Below are 23,306 nucleotides of genomic sequence, written 5' to 3' on the forward strand. Positions count from 1 at the left end.
GGGTACGAACTTCAAAGCAGTGGAAGCCTTCCCCACGGCCTCTCATTTTTGATCAGCAGGAGTCACAATCTAGGAATGTGAGTTGTATAAATTATTGTTTTAACTTAAGAAGGGATCAGGGTAAGTACAAGAAGCCTAAAGCAACTTTTGGTAACCGACTTCCCAAATCTCCTTTGTACCCAATGCCCACCACATGAAAATATTTTCTGCCTATAATAATGCTTCTTAGATAAAGTGCAAAGAGGAAGTTATGGGATAAAGGAAAGTGTGGCCAAACGCTCCACCCAAGCCCGGGCTAGTCTGTGTAGCATCTCCAGGTGCCCTTCCTGGAAGATGCAGCTCTATGAGCAAACCACATGCCTGGTGGGGCCCTGGTGGAACAGCAGCCTCCACTGCAGCCCGGAGGCAGGCAAAGGTGTGCTTAAGATGGACATCAGAGTCCAAAACAGAGTTTGGTTAAAGCAAGAGTCCAATGACCAAAGGGGAATTAAATATAGGTCAAGGTCATGTTGGGCAGAGGGACAGAGTTTGGGTGGGTATATTCCCCCAGCTATACTGTCAAAGCCCAGAATATTTCAATACCATCACCAGATGGGATCATGCCGGATCAGGTCTGTGTGTTCTCCGGCCATTTTGGGTACAGCGGAGACGGTCAGTAAGCACATGCCGTCTGGTTGATTTATTTCCTGGAGTAGCTTGGCGTGGGCTTCATGTTCCCAATTAGGGTTAGAGTGAAAGGAGAGAAAGTGTCTTTGCTGGAAGCCTGGCCAACAGGCCTGCACCATGGTCATTCTTCTTGAATGGGAGAAACACCACTCTAACTAAAGGACAAAATGTGAACATAGCTTGGGGTGTCAAGGAGGGGAAGCAAAATGGTTTACATTTGCCTAATGTGGAGGCAAAAGGGGAATGTATGCAAGAGTTAGAATGTTAGACACTGAGGCAGAGTGAGAGAAAGATTCACTTCCTTAAATTTAAACTTCTCAGACCTTAGGTACTGAGAAACCCAGGTTTCTCATCCTCTGGTAAAAATCAGCTTTGTTTCATCAGTCCAGTATTGAAAAAATATCTCAGCCTTAACATTTGAACACCTTGTTGAAAAGAAATCCCTGGCAAGAGCAGTAGGTTTCCCCAGACAGCTCTCAAAGACACACTGGGGCCTCTTGCCCATCCTTTTCCAAAGTTTAAATCCTGGGGCCTCATCTCTCAAGGTGGGTTAAAATGTTTTACCTGCTTTGCTGCTAAAGACGTGGACTCTGAAATATCAAAGCCCACAGGAAAATTCCAGAGACAAAGAGAAAAGCAACTCACCTGGGAGTGGTCCCGGCTGTCAGGACACTTATTTCTAAAATGCATATTGCAAAGGCAAACGTGCAGCCGGCAGACATCAGTTCCAGCAGGGCGGCTCCGAACTGGGGAACTATTATTGTTTGTTTTCGCTCAGGATTTTTGTTGAATTGGGCTTCCTGGGTGCCAAAGTCCATTCGAAGGAGAGTCGTTTCGTAATTCTTGGTCTACTGTTTGGCCCAAGAATGTATTTATCATCTGATAAGTGTATTGGGGCCTCGAGCCTGGGAATGCTAAACAGCTTAGATTAGCAGCAGTGCTCCATTGAAAAACAAAACAAAACAAACAAACAGCTGCAGTGGTTCTCATTTTGGGAAACTCTGGGAGGGATGATGACAGACTGTGTAACTTGGGGGAAACGAAGTCCTGTGGGTGATTCTCATAGAGGCATAAAGTCAAAATTATTATAAGAGTTGCACTCATGGGAAGGAAGACACAGACATAGATGTTCCAGTCTGCAGGTGAGCTGTGTGGGCTATTTCCACGTGGGCAATGAGGAAATCCATTTACAGACCTGGCTTTTTTTAAAATAGGTGTAGTGGATCTTTTTGAAGAATCTAGGCACACTCTCTAAGGCATTTACCGTATCTTCCTGAAGGATATGGTCTCCTTCTCTCAGAAACACACCTGTCAGCCAGGTAAATTCTGAGATGGAATATACCTTGCTCCAACCCCTCCTTTTTACATTCTTCAGGACTTGTGGAAAGGGCAGGGTATTTTGGAAGTACTAGAGAGGGAGGACGTCGCAGCTGCTTTTAGAACACTGGTTGCACAATAGAATGACTAGGGAGACCTGTGAAAAAACACTGATGCCTACCCTCCCTGAGCTGATCGTAATAATTGATCTGGGATGGGCCGCCGCATCAGAATTTTGCAAAGCTTTTTGGATCGTTCAAATGTAGAGGCAGGGTCAAAATTTCGAAGGACCACCTTGAGAAGAAACACATGAGGTGCGATATACTATCGGTTTTCTAAAATTTGCTGACGCTTAAGGGGCCTCCGTAAGTATTCATTAATGATAAGTAGGCAATTTCCAAACATTAGCACATATAAAGTCCAGCAAACAGAGGACAGAGTTGGGAAAGTAACAGAGCTCGTTTTCCCAGGACTCTCTACCTGTTGCATCTTTTCCCTGGTCCTGCCTAGAGTAAAAGCTCTCTACCCTCATCACCCCTTCTTGCCCCCACTTCTTTTTATGCAGAGAGCTAGAGCTCCCCCATGGGACGGATTTCACCAGCTCCTGAGTCTGCCGTGTAGATGGTTTATATGGTCGACATGTAGGCCGTGCAGAATTGCTAAAGAGTAAGTTGGTTCCAGTGTGTGTGATGACACTTGCAACTACATTGATGGATAAATCTATACCCAAAGGACACTTCTTGGGAATCTTTGCTAAAGACAAGTGGGCTGTATCCAGAGACAGTATGAATCTGTCAGATATAGTGGAGCAGCGCTGAGGACTCTCACATGGCTTCCCTGGATCCTTCCCATGGATCCCTGGAAAGAAGGACTTTGAAGCAGGCAGGGTAGGACGATGCTTTATGCTAATTAGACTGACTGCTAATTGATTAGATTGTGATCATTGGCTTGACAATTAGATGTGGCTGGAGACTGAAAAACCCCCTCTCTTCTCTGAGATGGACTCACTGGAAGAGGGTGGGGGAGGGGGGATTTCTTAGCTGACTGGTTTGAGTGCTGAATCACTCTGTAATAGTTATATTTATTTTTTCCTCATGGTTCAGGCTAAAAGAAAAAGTGGGCAAGTAAAGAAGGGAATAAAGTGTGACAGTAATATACTATAATAATAATTATGAAAATATAGTATGTCTTACATTTTTGTAGTGCTTTTAACTCTTCTTTGCCCTTAACGTCTATTATCAGACATGTTATTATCAGACATATTTTGAAATGAAGTTTATGTTTCATTGTGTATTTGAGAGAAACAAAGCGTCAGGATGCATTGGAGAAGTGAAAATAAATACATTTTTAAATTTGTGTAACACTTAATGGCTGCCAAAGAACAGAATGAATATGTTTATGGAACTTCCATGATGTGCCAGGTTATATATGTGTAATCTCATGTAATCCTAAGGTAACCCATTTTACAGTGGAGGACACTGAGGTGCAGTGAAATGGCATCATTTGTCCAGCATCACCCACCCCCAGTGGTGAGTAGCTGGAACTTGAACTTGGTGTATCCAGCTCCACCATCTCAGGCCCTTCCCACTGTACCATCGGTCCTATTATTACTCTAATTATGTCATGTGAAACATCATCAAACTACAAAATTCCTCACTAAATCCTCTCAACCCCATAAAAGTAAGCTTTCAGTCTAGTCTTACAGATGAAGCTCAGAGAAACAGAGCCCAGGCTATGCATAAAGAAGTGGCAGAGGTGGGAGTTGAACAAACCATGTCCTCAAACGTAATTCCAGAGTTTTCCACTCTGCTGGGTGTTCTCAAAGTTTTCACCACTCAGGAGCCTTTTAAAATTAAAAAACAAAAATCTCATTGGTTTTAAATTTGTTGGAAACTTTGAGGGACTGAATTATATTTATTGCACAAAAATAATGCCTTTCCCCATTTTTAACACAAGGACATGCACTTGTGTACATTAGAATGGGTGATCATCGGGCGGAAACACTGAATTTTTATTGAGGTGATATAAATGTGTTGAGCACAATTTCCATTTGGTTCTTTCAAAGCGAGAGAAACTGTTTTTTGAAAGTTTATTATTAGGAATTTCATGGACTCCCTTTTAGTGTCCAAGGACATCAAGTTGGGAACCACTGTCTCATTCCACATCTGCTTCTAACCGAATCCCCAAGGATCTGGGGTTCTTTCAATGTCATGAAATTGTAGTGCTTTTGCTTACCACACGTGCACTTGCTGCAGATAATCAGAATTATTGAACAGGGAGAACTTGGAGATGACCATCAACTGTAGGCTTCTTGGTGCGTCTTCCTTGTAGGTGCGTCTTCCTTGTAGGTACGTCTTCCTTGCTGCTGTGTCCTTAATGTCTAGGCTTGTGCCTCGTACATATTAAGTCTCCACAGATACTGTAAATTACATGCATTAATAGGTGAATGAAAATGATGTCCAGGAAGGTAAGTGACACACCCAAGGCCCCACAGTCAGGGCAGGGGCAGCATTAGATTCCAGCTTTCTTCACCACCGGTTCTGTGCCCTTTTCATTACAGTACTTTCAGACGAGCTCTTTTATAAGAGAGGAGAAAGAATTTCTCTGTTGAGCTGTTCCGGGGCTGTTTGTGAAGTTTGGTGGGGGTGATGTAAGTCTGGTTATCCTTTTACAGTGAGGAGGATTCCTGTGGCTCAGATCGGTTTACAATCACATGGAACTACTTAGGGTCCACTTGACTGCATTTCAAGGGAAGAGTCAACACCGTCCCTTTCTCTTCTGAAGTTCACAAACTTCTAGCTCTGCCACCTCTTACCTTCCTCTTACTTTCTTGACTGCCCACCTTCAGCGAAGGCTCTGACATTGCATTGTAATTTCCCTCTCCACTCAAACTGCAGCCTTCATGTTCGTTATTTCAGTATTCTTACAGACACCACCCCGATTCACTGTGTTGATTCCATCAGCTCCATCGATATTTGTCTGAACTCCATTCAGTCCACTGCCCTACTTGGCTTCATACCAACCCCCAGAATGGCTTTACCTTCTAGAATGTCGTTACCCTATTCTCTGCCCACAAGTTCCAGTTCCTCCAGCTACCTCACTCCCATAGTACTCTCACTATCCCTTTTCTTTGGTTTATTGAGACATCCAGCTCCTTGATTTCTCCATTTTCCTCCAGATTAACGCCTTCCTGCTGGCCTCTCTTCCTTTCCTCCTCTGTCTGGATTCCCTGCCCACTAATGAGCTCCTCTTGCAAGCTCACCCCCTCCCACCTCTCCCGCCCTTTGACTTCTAATCCTCATCTACAAGCTCTCCTCCTGGGACCAGTGCTGCCAATTCAGTTTTCTGCTGCTTTGCCTGCATCTGCTTAGACACTCACCTCTGTTTGCCTGTTTTTTCACTGGACTTTGGACAGTTTCTTTCCCCATTTGTCTTAGTAGCTCTTTCACCTCCTACTTTCCCAAGAAACTCAGAAAAACCTCTGGTTTCCAGTGGGTGCCTCTCATGGCAACTTCCCTGAATCTCCATCAAATCTCAGAGGAAGAGGGAGCCTGATTTTATTTACAGAAATCTGGGCTCTGTAGTTAGACCTGGAATTTCCAGGATTCTGTTGTCTTAGCTGTTCTCCCTCCGACAGCCTCCATTTCTTCATTTTGATCAGTTCCTTCTCATCAGCCTTGTGAATATGCTCAAGTAAAAATACCCTATGATATCGCCCAGGTATGGAATCTAAAAAAATGACACAGATGAACTTATTTACAAAACAGAAACAAACTCACAGACATAGAAAACAAACATGGTTATCAGGGGAGAAAGGGGGCAGAAAGGGATAAATTGGGAGTTCAAGATTTGCAGACACTAACGCCTATATATAAAATAGATAAACAACAGGTTTCTATGATATAGTTCTACAGGGAACTATATTCAATATCTTGTAATAACCTATAATGAAAAAGAATATGAAAAGGAATACATGTATGTACATGTATGACTGAAGCACCAGTTATAAACTGACTATACTTCAATTGAATACTATACTGAATTCCTGGATTTTCTCTCATTGCTACCACCCTTGGCAACCAAACTTTTGCAGTCTGCGTGAACTGTCTTCCTTTACTGCGTGGTTATGTTCAACTTACTGCAGCCTGCCTGTGTCTTTTGTACTCCACTCAAGGACTCTTTATTGTTAAATTTCAGATACTTTTCTTGGTCCTCTTTTTGTCTCATAGAGGCATTTGACCCTATGGGCTGCTCCTATGATTTAGAATTTGTGATACAGTGTTTCCTGTTCTCTTGCTTCTCACTTGTTAGCTCCTCTCCCTTGTCCATCAAGCCAACGCTACTCTTCCCTGGGGGTCTGTTCTCTGCCCTCTTCCCTTCTTAGTCTACACTTGCTTTTCTTACCTACTCTTAAGATTAAGCCTGTCATTCAGAACCAGAAATCTCGAAGGGCAGTCCTTTGAAGTTCCTTTACCAGAATCTTCTGGGTTCTTGTTTTGAAATGATAATTTTCAAAAAAAAAAATGCAAAGTTTATCGTGTTACTTTCCAGCTTAATAATCTTCAGATACTTCTAAGAAATCTCCAGGTGGACTTTAATTGTCCATGATAAGTTGAACTTGCCATGTCTAAAATCTATAGCATAATTCTTGCCCTGTCCCTGTCAAGGAAGCTCTTTTTATATTCCTTATTTACTTTAATTAGTCACCACCCACCCTGTCTTCCTGGTTGCTATGTTTCTATATCTCAGAGTTATTTCTGTTTTTTTATTGCATTAATATTTTGATAGTGTTAAATAGGTTTATCATGATTCCTTCATAGTTATTCCATAGTTATTTTATAGTTACTGAAAGATCAGTTGATTTCATTTGGTTCAAATATATTTGGCTTCTGGAAATTGGGACTTTGACAAAAACACTGGTATTTTGGGACCAAACTACATATAGACTTATTAGTTAACACTATGTAAACACAACTAAATATAACAGGGGATGAGGTGCTTTGCAAATCTTAAATTCTCTTTAATTTTCTCTTTTAAAATTGTTTTTGTTTTCTTTTTGGGTGGAGGGCAATTAGGTTTATTTATTTATTGATTATTATTTTTGTTATTTTTTAGTGGAGGTACTGGGGATTGAACCCAGGACATTGTGCATGCTAATCACACGCTCTACCACTGAGCTATACTCTCCCCACTAAAAGTATTTTTTTGACACTTTGCAGTTTCAAGGCTGAAGCCTGAGGCTTAATGCCCAGGGAAGATGGTGAAATAAAGAAGCAATTGGTCACCTGGGAATCTCAAAGCAGCGGGGACTGCACAGGTTACAGAGACTGTGAAAAAACCTCTTCTCGGGCTCAGAGAAGTTGGAAGAGGGAGAGGACTGGAGAGGGGAGAGGCAGGCTCAGAGATGTGTGTTCTGAGTAACTTTTTCAGGCCAAATTCCAGAATGAGGCCAGCGTGTTAAGTAGATTGAGGTCAAAGACAGATGTTTCTGTCTTCGCCTTCTGGGACTCTGCGGGGAACAACTTCCAGACTTCCCCAGTTTAGGGGAAGCCAAGTCAGAATAAAAGTGTTTGTGCTGTGTGTTTGGGCAGAGAAGGAAGTGTTGATTCTGACTTCCATGGTTTCTTTGGCTGTCGTGTGTCACAGAGGATATCTGTCTCCCTCTGTTCTGACGAGGGTAGCTGGCAAGCTTGCTACGTCAAGGACAAAGTGGGTCTAGAGTAGAGGGCAGGGATGGAAAGGCACTTACAGTCTGACCTCAGGAGTCTAGTTTTAGTGAGGGCCAAGGTGGGGGCCTAGGCAGCAGGGAGAACCACCAGGCCTGGTAGTCCCCCAACCTCATGGAGAGGAACAGATCCTCCATTCTTCAGCCTAAAGTTTTAGCTACAGATACCAAAAGGTAGGGTCCAGGTGGAAGAGATAGATGCTGTAAATACTGGAAGAACCAGAAGACTGTGTAAGGACCTGTCAGAGAATCTAAGCCCCTTCTCCACACCCCCTCTACATCTCACATAAAATTAGCATCATTGTGGAGAAGACCAGGAAGAGGGGGAAGAAGTCTGAAACACTGTGCTCATATCTGAAAGAGATAGTGTTACCCAAAGAGGGAGTCCTAATGTCTAGATTGAGGTTCCAGGACCCGACTGGATGTTGGCATCCGGGTCCAGCAGGGTGGAGACTTGTAAGGAAGATAAGATTCACTGAAAAAAAAAGAAAGAGAAAAAAAATAAAAAAGAATGTGGATACATTTTCTTTCTTCATCTGAGTATAGTGTAAGCAAAATGTTGACCCTATTTCAGAGGTACATTTGTCTTCTCCAGACACGTTCTACTAATCCTCCTTCTCTGGCGATAAGGCCAGTTGATAACTATAGAGGATTTAAGTTAGAAACTTAATCCTGTTTCTAGTCCAGCATCATCTCTATTATTTTTTTTTTTCCTCTACTGATTTGAGCTTTTCTTTGTCTTGGGGTTTTATGTGTATTGCTGATGGGCTGCAAGGAGTCTCTCTGCTTTACCTGGTTAGTTTCCAGTCTCTGTGTTCTAGGGTTTGTGATTGTCAATGTAAAAGATGTAGAGTCTGATGGGCTTTTTTAAACCCTGAAGAACTGAGGAGAGAACGAGAAAGCACTGTGTAAATTACACTGTGTGTCATCGGTTTTGATCCAGTTCACTTGGATGTTAGATTTTGACAAAACTGTTAAACAGTATTACGGTTTTAGAATGTGCTTGTGTGAAGCACTTTCCTCACTGACTGTGGATCATACACCAGATGCAGGAGAGTTTGCTATTAGCAACATAGAAGATGGCGGGTGGAAGGATAAACTGGGATTTCGGAATTAGCAGAAACACGCTACCATACAGAAAATAAACAACAAGGTGCTACCATATAGCACAGGGAACTACATTCAATATCTTGTAATAGCCTATAATGTAAAAGAATCTGAAAAGGAATATATATATATATATATGTATAAGTGAATCACTATGTTGTACACCAGAAATTAACACAACATTATAAACTGACTATACTATAATAATAATAATAGTAATAATAATAATAATAATAATAATAAAGAAATGTCATTCTTTGAATTTGATTAAAAAAAAACCCCAATGTAGAAGCAATTGGGAGACTACCACTCACAACTCATCTTTTGCTGTGAGCAGCCTGAGGCTTACATTAAAAGCACTTAAACATGCTGATAGGAAATACTTGAGTTAGAAAAACGGAGCATGAGGTTAAATTGGTGTGTTGCATTTGTAACAACTAGAAAAATTCAAGCTTTGAAGTGATACTTAATTCATCCTGAAAATAAGTTCTGGAAAGGCCAAAGGAAGATCAACTTGCCTAATGAAAAAGGGGTGAAAGATGTTTTTCCGTTCAGTTTTGTGGTAAGTACATCGGTTATAGAATGCATGAGGAGAGAAGTGCTGTGAAGAGAATACAGTCTCGGTGAACATCAGATATGCCAATGTAGAGGCAATGGCACCAGTTGTGGGGGGCAGTGGAGGGAGAAAGTGGTCAACTTGAGGTTCAGTGCAAGGACACTGGAGCCTGGGTTGGGATTCCACTCCTGTCGCTTACCAGCTCTGTGACTTTGGATAGTTTCTCAAGGGCATTGTGCCTCTGTGTCCTCCCCTAAAAACTGTCAGTGTCGTAGTAGCCCACTTCATAGAGTGAATATGGAATTTATTTTTATTTTGGAGGAGGGGAGGTAATTAGGTTTATTTATTTATTTATTTTTAATGGAGGTACTGGGGATTGAACCCAGGACCTCGTGCGTGCTAAGCATGCACTCTACCACTGAGCTATACCCTGCTCCCTTAATATGGAACTTAAAGTGTTGATTTTTACACTCTCAGAAGAGTGTCTGCCATGGTAAATGCTGGGTAGGTCTTTGCTGTGATTATTCAGACTCCTATGGACCATCCTGAATCCACTACTCTTCCTGTTCAAAGCTGGCAGTATTGTGCTTGCAATGAAGTAAAATGAAGACTTGCAAAGCCCTTTAGCAAGTAATTCCTCAGGAGTTTTACAGTCCGCCACTCAGCATCCTTTCAACTGAAATAGCACATGCCTCCGGGTTCAAGGTTGTGTTAACATTAAAGCCTCCTGCGCAGTGCTTGGCCTTCAGCGCCCCTCCCCTCCCACCTTTTATCATTTCTGGTAACCCTCGTGGTTCTAAGACACAAGAACCAGTCCTCTGCATTAGCTAGCTTCTACCTTCTAGCCCTGAGGCCTTATCCTGAGCTCTGCTGACTGTGCTCTCCGTGGGTGCTTCTCTTCTGCCCCGAGGGTGTGATGAGTCAAAGACTGCTGTGATCTGCATTTGGAGGTCGGCCCATTTGGGGTTAAACTATGCCCCAGGCATGTGGAAGACACATTAGCTAATTCCTCACCCATTTCCAAAGCTTTTCTGCCAGGACTGAAGTAGCTCAGGGCTCAGTGTTCAGAAGGGCCCCGTGTTTGGTTTAATGCTCTACTGTTGCCATTTTGAAATTCTGAATTTTATGCTTGGACTTTTATTTTGAAAGCAAAGTTTGATGGTGAAGTGGAGCATGTGCAGGAGTAGAAGAAATACGTATTATGTGTCCCCCCTTCCATGCCACCCCATTCGCATATAGTGTTTCTGTTGCTCCGTGAACATGGAATTCAGGTAGATTTATAAAGTGTGGTAATTCAGTGACTCAAAGCAAAAGTGAGTATAAGGTAAGTGTGTTATGTCTAAGACTGAGTTAGTTGGGGGTGGTGAGGTGGGACAGGGAATGGGGGACACTGACAGCCCTGAGAGGTCACACTCTCTGAACCAGAACTTGCTTCCAACACACAAAAATCCCCCCTCAAATAAACCAGGAAACATGATCACATCTTTCTTACTAGTGTCCCTGCCCTGCATTACCATCCATGTAATGCTGAAAATAATGACACAGAAGGAAAGAAAAAGATAGAACTACTCATAGTTTCTTTCTTCCCTGTCCTTCTTTTCTCATTAGTGAGCAGTCCTGGTAAAATATATGTGCGTCAAGAAGTGAATTAAAACCAGTTGAGTTAGTTTTGTGCCGTGTTTCTAACTGTTCTGGTAAGAGTGAAATACATGCAAATACACATGCGTATGAGTTATGAAATATAAACTGTGATTTCAGTGATTCCACGTATGAATTAAAGATTAAAAGTAAAGCTCACGCTAATGCTTTAAAATTTTAATTTTTCTTTACTTAGAACAACATTAAATGGCAAATAAAATACATTATGTTAAGAGAGAGATTCCAGAAGAAAGGAAATACCTTTATATTTTATTGCCTTTAATGACACTTTTTCCTGCTTTTTTCCTGCTTTGTGAACAATGGATTCCTCTGTTTTTATTTCCCCCTGGGCCCCACAAATGGGGTAGCCAGCCCTGCCTCTTCCTTTACTACCTTTACTGTAGAAGTTGGGAATGCTAAAAGCTTGATTTTCCAGCCTCCCTTGCACCTAGCAGTGGCCCTCGTGACCACATTCTGTCCATTAAGACATAGCTGAAATCTACTGGAAAGTCTTGGGGAAAACTGAAGTGCCTGGTACAAGGAACAGATGTTGATTGCACTGCCTTTCCCTTTCTGCACTCTTTGAACAGTAACATTGCATTTGGAGCTATGCAGCCATCTTGTGACCTATAGGAAATAAACATAAGAACAGAAAGCCAAAGGCTGCAGAAGTTGGAGTGAAAACCTAAGAGTTTGTGTCCTTGAGGGTCTTGTTGAACTGCTGAGCCAACAGCAGCAGCCATCAATCTAGAATTTCATGTGAGAAAAATACCCTCCTGCTAATTTTAGCCACTGTTAGCCTTTCCTTTGCTGTTGTCCATTCATTCCTAATGGACATGTGTGCTATGAACTGCCTGTGCCCAAGGTCTTTCATCAAAAGAAGACAATTCTTCCTGCTTTTAGCCCTGTCGTTTCCACCATCAAGGCACTTAACCAGTCTCGTGGGCCAGTGAGGGAGGCAGGGAGGTACATGTCTCATCAACCCTTCTGTTCTCTTCCTTGTCTCTCTCTGCTAGCTCCTGTGTTCCCCTGTGTTCCAACGCTCTTCTTAGCTGCCCCCAAACAAAAAGATATGTGATGATTAATCAGTGTAAGTTGGTACCTGGTGGAGGTGGTCTCATACATACCCCCAGAGACATCCGAAACCCGGTGTCAGCCCAGTCTGGTCACCTGTAACTTTTGCAACAGCAATCATTTCCCTTTCTTACAATTAAGGTAAAATAATAGTGAGAAGTCAAGAAAATGAAAAATAAATTGAGAGAGAACTCCACAGCTAACATCATAAGGAAAATATAGTCATGAGGACTTTCACAGGTGGTTTTTTTTCCCCTCCTTTTATAACTGCTTTATCTTTGGTCCCTGCAGAAGCCCAGTTTCTTTGCCACTGAATAGCCCACATTGTCATAACCCTGGAGACTGGCACTCGTATGATTTCAGCATATAGTAGAGGTCTAGTAATTAAGCACATGCTTTCAGAGAAGCCAGGGAAAAAGAGGGGCTTGGTCCCTCATTAAGTGAGATGACACACGGCTGAGCCTTGTCCATCAGCGTGGCTGTAATTAGGACACAGTATCAGGGCTGCCACCACCACACCGCCTGTGTGTGTCCGTGTTCGGCATATCAGCTTAGAATGTGAGTCTTGGTTGTTTTCAATAGAAGGAAGTTAGTTAAAACATAACATTTCCCAGCAAGAATTTAGGACTTTTATTATTTAGCAATCTCCTCCAACGGTTATAATAGCTTAAATATTTACCAGGGACTGTTGGGGCGCTCCTATCTTTCACCAGGAGACCTTATATTGAACCTATTCCAGGAATAAGGGTCAGAGTGCTCACTCACCAGCTTGCTGCAGGGTCAGCCAAACTCCTGAGTTAGCTGCATCCTCTGTTCTTTCCCCTGCCCGCTTTCAGCACAGGAAGGACACAGAATCACCTTCTGTTTGGCTCTCTAGACACCACAGTTAACATTTTGATGGAGGAGTTTGAAATCACTGAATGAAAAGATCTCCCTACCGCGATGCACAGTTTTATAATAAAATACCACGGAAACCACTCACTTAAGGAGTTGGAGCAGACTGTAGCCATTTGAAAGCATGGATGTTGGTCTCAGATGAGCTGGAACAGTAAGAAATCCCACCTGGCAGGATTACAGTATCCACAGAATGAAGTTATGTTGTGTAAGTGGTAAAGCACTTGGCAAATGCAAGATTATCTCGAGAACATGAATACCTTCTCCCTTTGTCTTGCCTGTATGTGAGAAGTTTGGGGGCACACTGGCTGCTAAATTCATCTTTTAGTTTAGCTTTATGTGACGCCTAAATGAAACCCTCTTCTGGGGATAACAGGGTTACCATAAAAGCTGAACTTCTGGCTTAGAGGTGTGAACACCACTGCTACTAAGAGACTATGGAGAGGAGGTCTGTTTTCAGTTTGCAGGGACACTTCAGTGAGCACCTTCCTCTGCTTGGTCAACAGTAGTTCCTACTGCACTGAAGTCAATGCCATCCCCTCGTACGCACGAGCAAGGGTTAACCTCGGCAAGTTCTTGCTTAAGCCACACGGAATATCACAGAGGCTCAGGGGGTTAGACACACTGCAGAGCATCCAGATAAGCCAGATAATTTGTGCAACATGTTCTTATCAGCAGCCTTTCCCAGCTCATCTGTGGCTTACTGGAAGCTGGTCACGTGTGGAGTCTGTTTCTCTATACTCTACTCATTCTTGTCAAAAAGAGATCAAATATTTCAGTTCAGGGGAGAGGTATGGCAGTAATATCAAACATAACAGTAAATGCCAATCACTGACACCTACCCTGTCAAGTTCATCTGATTCCTACAGAAATCAACTTTAACACCAAGGCTTCTATACTCAAGCAAGGTCTGCCTCGGGGTCAGCTTTCCTATAGCTCTAAGTCTTCTTGAAATGAATGAGAGCCTTGAACTTTTTTTAATAGGGGAGAGTGTTTAGGAGTGTCCTGTGCTGAAGACATTTGATCACCAGCTTGACCACCTCACTCTGAAGCTCTCTTGAGTAGCCTACACCAGCCTCGACCAGTCCACACAGGTGTGTTTTGATGAAATCAAACATGGCCGAATTAAGAACAAGAGGAAGTAAAAGGCATGAGCCAACAGTTCACTAATGAATGATTTTTGTACTAGACATAACTGAGGTTGTTCTGGTAAAGTGTTTTTCACTGGGGTCCCATTAAACTCTCAGAAAGGGAGTATGTAAGGTCTGAGAAAGGAAAATAATAAAGGCTTGAAAGACATCAGATGGTGATTTACTCGTGGTCCCATTTTATGGATTTTCACTTTCTCATTTTTGTGACAATCCAGAATGTATTATATCTAACATTTGCTCCCCTTACACTGGTACACTTTGTACCTTGGCCCTAATCCACCAATTCAAAGCAGTGGTCAAATAAACTGATGGTGACACGTGAGATTCTGCCATTCCAGTTTATTGAAATGAGTAAATTTATAGCTTTCTTTGCATACAGAAAAGTGCACAGGAAAATAAGCATGTACAAAACAATCGTGTGGCTGGTCATCACTTCCAAAATTTTTCTACTTTCAAAAATTCAGCTATGTAGAAATAATTGCCTCCAGTTTAGCACACTTGGGTATTTAGACATATAAAATATTATTTCAAGTCTGTGTTTATAACGGCTGAATAGGAAGTCAGATGGAAAATGATTTTGTACATGATCAGCTATTACCATTAAACATAAAACCACAGGACTTCAGCTGGGACTACTTGGGGCTAATCAATGGAGGTTCATGAGGCCACCATCTTGTTTAGGTCCTGAGCAGACATCCTCTTCTTCTACCAAAAGATAACATCATATGTGGTTGATTAACACCCACAAGAACCTGAGCACCAGGGGTCAAGAGACAGCATTTAAAAACCCAACATGGGGAGGGGAGATGCAGCTCAGTGGTAGAGCATGCATTTAGCATGCTTGAGGTCCTGGATTCAGTCCCCAGTACCTCCATTTACCAAACAACAACAACAACAACAACAACAACAACAACAAAAAAAAAACAACCCAATATAAAACAAAACTCATTACAGCAAGAACAAACTCTTCAGAACTGTGCCAGCAATAGGACTGAAAGTGAACTGGGAAATTTTCCAAGGTTATGAGGAGAAAAATATTGCAGACACTAGATTTTTAATGATAACACCAAGTACTTGTTCTACTGCTTTTTTTTCCCCCCTCCCATTTATATTCCTACTAACTATGAGACTGTGGCTTCAAGAAAGTTTTCCAGTTAACGATAAAGTTCTGGCATGACCCCGAATAAGCGCCTAATATGTTTGGCACAACCACATTTAACTTTGTGAGATGTTGCTCTTCGGAATACAGTCCTTCACTGCTGAGTTGAGTTGAGTTTTCCTTCAACGTTAACTGCCCTTCTGGAACTTCAGCTCAAGAGGACGGCCTCCCATCCCATAGAAAGGATAAAGGCTGTGCCTGTTTGCAGTTCTAGTTTCTGGGATTAGACATTACTGGGAAGGCAGACAGGCTTCAGATCTGTGAATCATTAGATTCCCCCCCCCCCCCCTCAAAACTCTGTTTTTGTGATGGAGAGGTAATGCTGTATGAATCCAGGAGCCAAAATGACTGAAAAGAGAATCAAAGGGAAAAGAAGAGGACAGATGAAAAATGATTTTTCCCTCATTTGCAATAGCCAGCAAGAGATTGGGAGAAAGGACACTCATCCTGGAGAGCAAAATAATCTTCAGAAAGAGAACTTATACCTTAAAAAAAGGTTCTTAGGTGTGTCAGGCTCCAAAATGTCAAAGGAGACGCTGGACTTGCTTCCATTTTACTTTAAAAATTCTCTGTAAGTGACAGTCTGAAGCAGGATTTAAGAAAATGCCTTGTTAGATTACAATCTTTAGGTTTAAGCTCTAAAACAGAACCTCCAAACACTTTGAACAGTAAGGATTTTAAAATTTATTCAAAACAGTATGATCTGAGGGGTTGTGATGGTTGCACTGGCCAACCAGGGGATACATGGTAAAGTGTTCTCGAAGGTTCCAGGGGCAGAGTAGGCAAGGGTTCAAGTAGGGAAACTACTTCATTTACATTTACGCTAAAGAGTTTAGGTTCTTAATTTACTTAAAGCCATCGATTCAGTTTAGCTCAACAGAGAGTGAAAGGCTTTTTACAAGCTGAAGAGGCAGCGAGACATAAGGCAACAGATAATAATGTGTCAAAGCTAGAACAAGGGCAGAGGTCAGGACTTTTCTGCCTATTAGCTTTGTCCTTCACTACTAAGGCCAACCTTTTTGTTGCTCTGGATAGTCAGCTTGCCAAGTTCCTAGAGAAGTATGGGAAAGGGGAAAACCCATGGTTAGAATTTGGGGATCGAACATCAATGCATTAAATATCAAGTCATTATTTAAAATGTCAGTAACAGTATCTCCTAGGGCTGATGTGAGAGGACTGAATAAGGTAACCCACATAGAACCTGTAACAAAGTGATTAACACAGTAACGCTCAGTCATGTGAGCTATCTCCTCCCGTGAGAGTTCTCCTCCCAACTCCCCAATCTATAAATGTAACAAGTTGACCAAAATTATCCTTTCTTCATGACCTAAAGAGTAAAGGGGCTCCAAAGAGAACTCTCAGTCAATTCAATTTAGCACAAACAATTCTCCCAGACGTTCAATGTAGTTTACTCCTTTCTGTTGGTCCATGTGTGCCTCCCCTGGAGAGGAGGTAAGAATGAGTCCCTATTAAGACTTCCAGCCCTTCAGTAGCTTCACTGCTTTGTTAACAATAAAAATCATCTGGATGCTTGTTAAAATGCAGCCTTTCCTCAGGGGATTCCTTAGCACCAGGGCCCAGGAATTTGTCTTTTCAATAATCTTAGTTCTCGGAAGCTGATTCTTATGGACAAGCACTTTAAGAAATACAGTAATTGTAGAAATAAAGGGGGGGGGCTAATCCAAATTGCAAGTAAACTCAAATCTTATTGTTGGTGTCCGATGTAAGATATTTATCTATTTAAAAATTTAAATTCTAGATAGGTCTAGACATAGTTTGGTAGTCTCACTCAGATGAGGCAAGACTGAAAAAAAAAAAATGGATTTGGGTTCTTGTCATTTTTCCTGTTGTTCTCCCATCAGCTATGCCCTACCTCCCCTAAAATGCAGATGAACCTCCTCTCCTCCAGTAACGTCAATCTTTCAAGATCAGATAAAGTTGCTTCCATTCACTGTTGAGAAAGAAAGACCCGGCCCCCATCCTCCACCACACGTGCACACGTGCACTCCAGGGTTTCAGTCTAAGGTGGTTTTACACACAGTAACTCACCTAGCATGAAACCCACAGCAGACCCACCTAAACTTATCCTGCTTTTTCAGGAAAGAGCAGTAGCTGCCACCATTTTGGCATTTAATACCAACAGGCTATTTCAGACTAACTTTGAGGCCCCTCACAAAGAAATACACATTGATTTGGGAGGCAGAAGTGTTGTAATCAGTATCTGGTGACCCGTTTGGTGGCTTCAGAAGGTCTTCAGATTTTCAAGCTTCTACAGAAAACCACGTAATTACTAGGAGGCTTTGCAATCACTTCAGTATGAAGGTCAAAAATCTAGAAAACCGTTATGTGTTATATTGAGTCTTACTTCCATACAGAAGTGAAATATCAAAAACACAGGATGGAAATCTATATTCCTTAAAGTATACGTCTATTTTTTACATGTATTAGAATTCTATTCATAAATGCCCAGTCTAGTCATTATTGAATTAAGGTATAGATTTCTATATCTTTTACTTCTCCATTACAGACTTGACTTTTTCCCAATTCTAAAATTAAAATTTCACCCTCACCCTCTGTGCCACCCTTTCTCACCAAACCAAAGCTTAGTGGGATCTTCTACTTACAGAAGCTAGGCGAAAGGATTTCCGAATGGATCCCGATATACATCAGAAGATGCAGGTTGAGGGGAAGCCACCTATGGAGATAAAAACCATCTAGTCAATAACTGTAATTACAACAATAAGAAAACATCTATAATTAAGACTTCTCAAATTCCTTTAAAAATCCCTTAGGTCACAGACAAATCAGATATTGTATAGGTCTATGATGGTTTGTGTGTGCCTGCTTATGATTACATCAAAACCACAATTCAGAATTATCTTGGTCTTCCCAAAATGCCGAATATTATTTTTATGAGCTAAATCATAATGAGTGGGAAATTAGGAACTTAAATTTTTGAAAGATTTTTAAAGATAGTATTTTGGCTCAATTTCTTGCAAAGTGCTTTCACGAGCTAAGTTAAGTGAGATATAAAGGACTTTTTCTATACGGTATTTGTTTCTCAAGTTCAAGAGAGTAATTCCTGCGAAAAAATATATCCCCAGTTTGAGTTGATGTTTATACTGTGATGGTTCTCAATGGTAAATCTTATTCAAATGTCCTTAACTTGGGGGGGGGGGAGGGTTAGATTAGGAGTTTGTGATTAACAGATACACATCACTATATATAAAGTAAATAAACAACAAGGACCTACTGCATAGCCCAGGGAATTATATTCGATTTCTTGTAATGAGCTGTAATGGAAAAGAATCTGAAAATATATATATGTATGTCTATGTAAAACTGAATCGCTTTGCTGTACAATGAAACTAACATTGTAAATCGACTACACTTTAATAAAAATTAAGAATTAAAACTAAAAAAAGAAAAGATAATAGAATTAAAAAAAGAAAAACAAAAATAATTGTCCTTTCCCGTCCAAAATACAAGCAAGGTTAATTCAGGAGGTAGTAACACTGTGTGGCACATACTTTGAAGCAACAGTTTCTAGTAATTGATACTTACAGAGGCCTGTGATGAACGGAAAGAATCTTTAGAGAAAGGGTTCTCAAATGCATTGTCAGCAGATTTGGTAACTGGCAGGGCACCTTGTCTGGGAGCTGGCTTTGGCAGTTCTAGAAGGCGAGAAAAGAGTTAGCAGACAAGCTCTCCTCAAACACATGCACAAATACTCCAGGCTTATCTTAGAAATTAAATTCCATACTTTTGAAATTGACATCAATGCAACAAAAATCAACACCAAATATGAAGACTCCCAATGATTATTACAGGCAGATCTACCCCTTCTCGGAAGGGGAAGCCAAGTATATTCACTTCAAGTGAAGAGATTCAGAATTCCCTCACTTAAATGCACCTACATGGCAAACCTTCATTAAGCCTTGAGGCCAACACCAAAATAGAGGCTCCCAAGAGTTTAAACCACTCTGCAGACTAACGAGCTAACACAGTGTATCTAGCATGCAAATTCTGGCTGCAGTTTGAAGCAAACTTTAACTTTCCTGGTTAGACAGGTAGTGCCGTCCACATATACCTACTCATGAAAAAATGAGCCCTTATCATCACACAAACAGCCCTCTAGGTGCCACAACCCATTGAATTTCAATGGCTCTTGGCAGCCTTTTTAAGACTTGTCACAAGAGGGCAGCATTGGGCCAGCCCTTCCTTGGGAAGAGCTAAGGTAAACAGTTAACTCCATAGGTAAATGGTTAAGTAGCCTCCACAACCCCTGATAAGCAAAATACACCAGAGTAAGGCTATTGGTGGGTTACAAAAGGGTTCCTCTGAGGGACTCTGTGGGCCCACATGACAGTGAAATACCTGTCGGGACGGCTGACAGAGAAGTAGGTGGCTCACCATTGATCTTCCTCAACAGTTGATTGGCGTCAAAGTCGTCATGGTCTGCATTCTCCTGAGGGATGCCAACTTTGTTGTTGAAGTAACTGGAGAAGGCACTTGATGCTCCAGAGGAATTCTGCTCTCCCTTCCTTGCCGGGACAACAGGTGGCTGCCGCAGTTGGAAGTCCTTAAACATTTCTTTCACTTCCTTGACTTCTTTGTCCCCTAGTGGGTCCAAGGCAATGAAGGCATCGCTGGAGATGTCCTTGGGAGGGCCAGTTCTGGGAGGGGGTTGAGGAGGAGGGACCAGGAGAGAGGAGAGCCCAGAAGGGGACTGGGCTGACGCAGCAGGAGCTGGAAAAACATTGCTCTGAAAAGGATTCCCCAGAGGGCTGGCTGACGACCAAGAATTGGGTGCCACGGATGCTGATGGGCCCCAAACAACAGGGGCTGGAGGGGAAGTTGAGGCTGCAAAGGATGAAGGTTGGTTCCAACCTGGAACAGCTGGGCTATTGGTAAAGATGAGCGGCTGGCTGAATCCTGAAGGCTGACCAGCAATCAGAGCGCCTGGGACCACTGATGTGGACTGACTGAAGACTAGAGAGGCTGAGTTCCATGGTCCTGCCTGAGCGGGTGTAACTGACACACCACCTGAAGGGAGGAAGCGGCAGAGAAGACTTCTCAGAAGACTAGCTCAAAGGGGACTCGAGTTTCAGAAAGCACAGTCCTCTGGAGAGCATTTATAGAGAGCATTTACATGCCAAACCTTCATTAAGCCTCGAGGCAGACACAGATTTTATTAGAGTAAATCACTAAAGATTAATTAGCTAATACAGTATAGCTAATGCTGGTTGCATTTCGAAGTCCTTTTTTTTTTTTTTACCATATCTTTTTAACTTTCCTCATTAGATGAGTCATACAGTCTGTAAGTACCTAGTCATAAAAAAAAATGAGCCCCTATCATATGTACACTGATATATTTGAAACAGCCTGTCAAGAGCATGTCAAGATCATGAACCGAGATGTTGAGTAAATACATTTACGTATATAAACCATGCTGATTACAACATAGTTAATTAAGATCATCCACTGGGTGCTCTTGAGTCACTGGTTTAACCTCTCCATTTGGCAACAGGCTCCTGTCCGGATCTTATGGAAACCAGTTATCAGGCATCTGCTTTAGGCTTCAGCGTACTTACATCCCGGAGAAACAGTTTCAAAGTTTCTTTGTTTTTAAATGCGGCCAAGGTTTACACAGCTATATAAAAGGATGATACAATTTGGTCGATGCCAAGACAGTTTTAGACGTTTTTATACAGACATGGAGGAAAGGCTGGTTATCCTGGGAGAGTTGTTTCAAGTAAGTGCTTCCTGCCATGTGCCACTCACTAAACTTTGCCAGAAGTTAGAACAGAGTATAGAAGAGAGGGAGGGAGGGAGGGAGAGAAGAGAATGTTAAGCAAAACCCAAACCAAACCAAACCAAAAACCCCCTTGCAATGTACCTAACTGTCCATGTCCAGGCGTGTGATCTTTGTGGGGGAATGGCCCTCGCACCTGCATCCTGGCCAAGGCGATTCATAATTAGTTATGTCACTAATATCCAGGTCTCTCCGTGTTTCCCCACTCTTCTTTTTTTAATTGAAGTATAGTCAGTTTACAATGTTGTGTCAATTTCTGGTGTACAGCATCATAGTTCAGTCATACATATACATACATATATTCATTTTCATTTTTGTTTTTTGGTGGTAGGTTTTGTTTTTATTGAAGTATAGTCAGTTACAAGTGTCAGTTAGTTTCTGGTGCACAGCATAATGTCCCAGTCTTGCATATATATACACATATACTCATTTTCATATTCTTTTTCATTATAAGTTACTACAAGATACTGAATATAGTTCCCTGTGCTATTTCCCCCTCTTCTTGAGACGCTCATCCCCTACATATTGTTCTAATACATAGGACATTTTCTCTTCTGCATCCTCCCCAGGGTATTAATGGCTCAGTTAAACTGTCACCACTAACAGAAAACCTGAATTCAATCTCAGACCTACTCATGAACGAAGTTTTGCTCTCAAAACCTACTTGCTTTGAGCTTTTAGAGCAGAGCATTCTTTAGTTACGAAAGCTTTCTAACCAAAGCAGCAAAAGGTCTTCAAACTTGGGTTAGGAATGTTTTTGTTTCCAGAGTGAGAAAGATTTTCCAAATGGGATTCAGGGGCTGATGGAGCAAGGCAGTCTATCTGAAATTTTCTCAGGATTGGAGCCTGGTGTTACTTGACTCCGCTGTCATCAGGAACACCAGTCATCTTGTCACGAACACATAAGGCGTGCTCACAGAGAGTGGTGGGCTTCCGAAAGGGTCAGCTTACTAAATTCACCTGCTTGTTTTTGAGGGGAGGAAGCTGGGTAAAAAATAGTAATTATTAAAATTGGGAAGATTGCAGTCTGTAATGGTAGAGACTAAAACTCAGGCATACCACCTCTGATCCAGCACCCTGTCCTCCTGTTCTGTCTCCTGGGCATCAAGGAACAGAACTATACTTTTTTATTGGAATATTGACTCGAATATCTATTTTACATATACAGAAATTGGGCTTCACTTACACTAAAGAATATGCATATAGGCAGACCTCAGGGATATTGCAAGTTTGGTTCCAGACCATTGTGATAAAGGAAATATGGCAAAAAAGTGAGTCACATAAATTTTTTGGTTTCCCAGTGCATATAAATGTTATGTTTATACTATATAGTATAACATAATATATAGTAGCCCATTAAGTATGTAATAGCATTAGGTCTAAAAAAATGAACATATAACTTAATTAAAAAATACTTTATTGTTAAAAAATGCTAACCATCATCAGAGCCTGCAGTGAGTCATAATCTTTTTTGCAATAGTAACACTAAAGATCACCAATCACAGATCACCATAATAAATATAATAATAATTAAAAAGTTTGGAATATTGCAAGAAACACCAAAATGCGACACAGGGACATGAAGTGAGAAAATGCTATTGGAAAAATGGCACTGGTGGGCTTGCTTGATACAGGGCTGCCCCAAACCTTTAATTTGTTAAAAAACAAAACAATTCAATACCTGTGAAGCACAGTGAAGTGACGTGCAATAAAACAAGATCTGCCTGTGTTCCTTTCACAACTGATCAAGGGAAACGTTCTCTTAGATTCTATGAGACAGGCTGCTAGAGGTGGGTTGAGTTTGAACAAAATTATTGCTAGCATTTTAAAACAAGTCATTTAAATTTTATTAACTGAAGCCAGTCACTCATAATTTACACCACTTGGATGTGCAAACTGGGTAGAATTTTATCATCTTTAATGGCAGATGACTTGACTTTCCTTAGGAAAATGTGTGGCTTTCGTCATAACAGCAGAGGTGGTATTAGTGGGAATACTGGCAAAAGAGACAAATATATTTGCCAAGAATGAAAGGCTTTCCCAGTGTCTACTTAGGCCAGGCTGCATTCCCATCATGCATTGTGTTTCCAGGATGCTTAAGGCTCTGCTGGAGAAAGTAGAGGCAGAAGGTAAAGAAAAAGAAAGTGTGCTGGGATTTCAAAATTGTAGAACAGATAAACAAGATTAAACTGTACAGCACAGGG

The 23,306-nt window shown here is 41.6% G+C and overlaps 2 protein-coding genes across 8 annotated transcripts in view; both read right to left on the reverse strand.

Annotated features, from left to right (window-relative positions):
* C9 (complement C9) overlaps positions 1-1,407 on the reverse strand; it is a 45,925-nt gene extending 44,518 nt beyond the window's left edge. The window contains exon 1 of the mRNA XM_011000679.3: positions 1,312-1,407. Within this exon, the coding sequence (XP_010998981.3) occupies positions 1,312-1,388 (77 nt within the window). The 5' untranslated portion in view covers positions 1,389-1,407. The remainder of the gene's footprint in view (positions 1-1,311) is intronic.
* Positions 1,408-14,452: 13,045 nt separating this feature from the next.
* Positions 14,453-23,306, reverse strand: part of DAB2 (DAB adaptor protein 2) — a 164,502-nt gene continuing 155,648 nt past the window's right edge. For all 7 annotated transcript variants that reach the window (XM_031444388.2, XM_064480268.1, XM_031444367.2 and 4 more), the window contains 4 exons: positions 19,701-20,333; positions 18,852-18,961; positions 17,912-17,982; positions 14,453-16,338 (listed from right to left, as the gene is read on the reverse strand). In XM_031444388.2, coding sequence (XP_031300248.1) covers positions 17,917-17,982; positions 18,852-18,961; positions 19,701-20,333 — 809 coding nt within the window. In that variant the 3' untranslated portion in view covers positions 14,453-16,338; positions 17,912-17,916. The remainder of the gene's footprint in view (positions 16,339-17,911; positions 17,983-18,851; positions 18,962-19,700; positions 20,334-23,306) is intronic.

Source organism: Camelus dromedarius, chromosome 3, assembly GCF_036321535.1.
Source record: "Camelus dromedarius isolate mCamDro1 chromosome 3, mCamDro1.pat, whole genome shotgun sequence".
Taxonomy (NCBI): Eukaryota; Metazoa; Chordata; class Mammalia; order Artiodactyla; family Camelidae; genus Camelus; species Camelus dromedarius.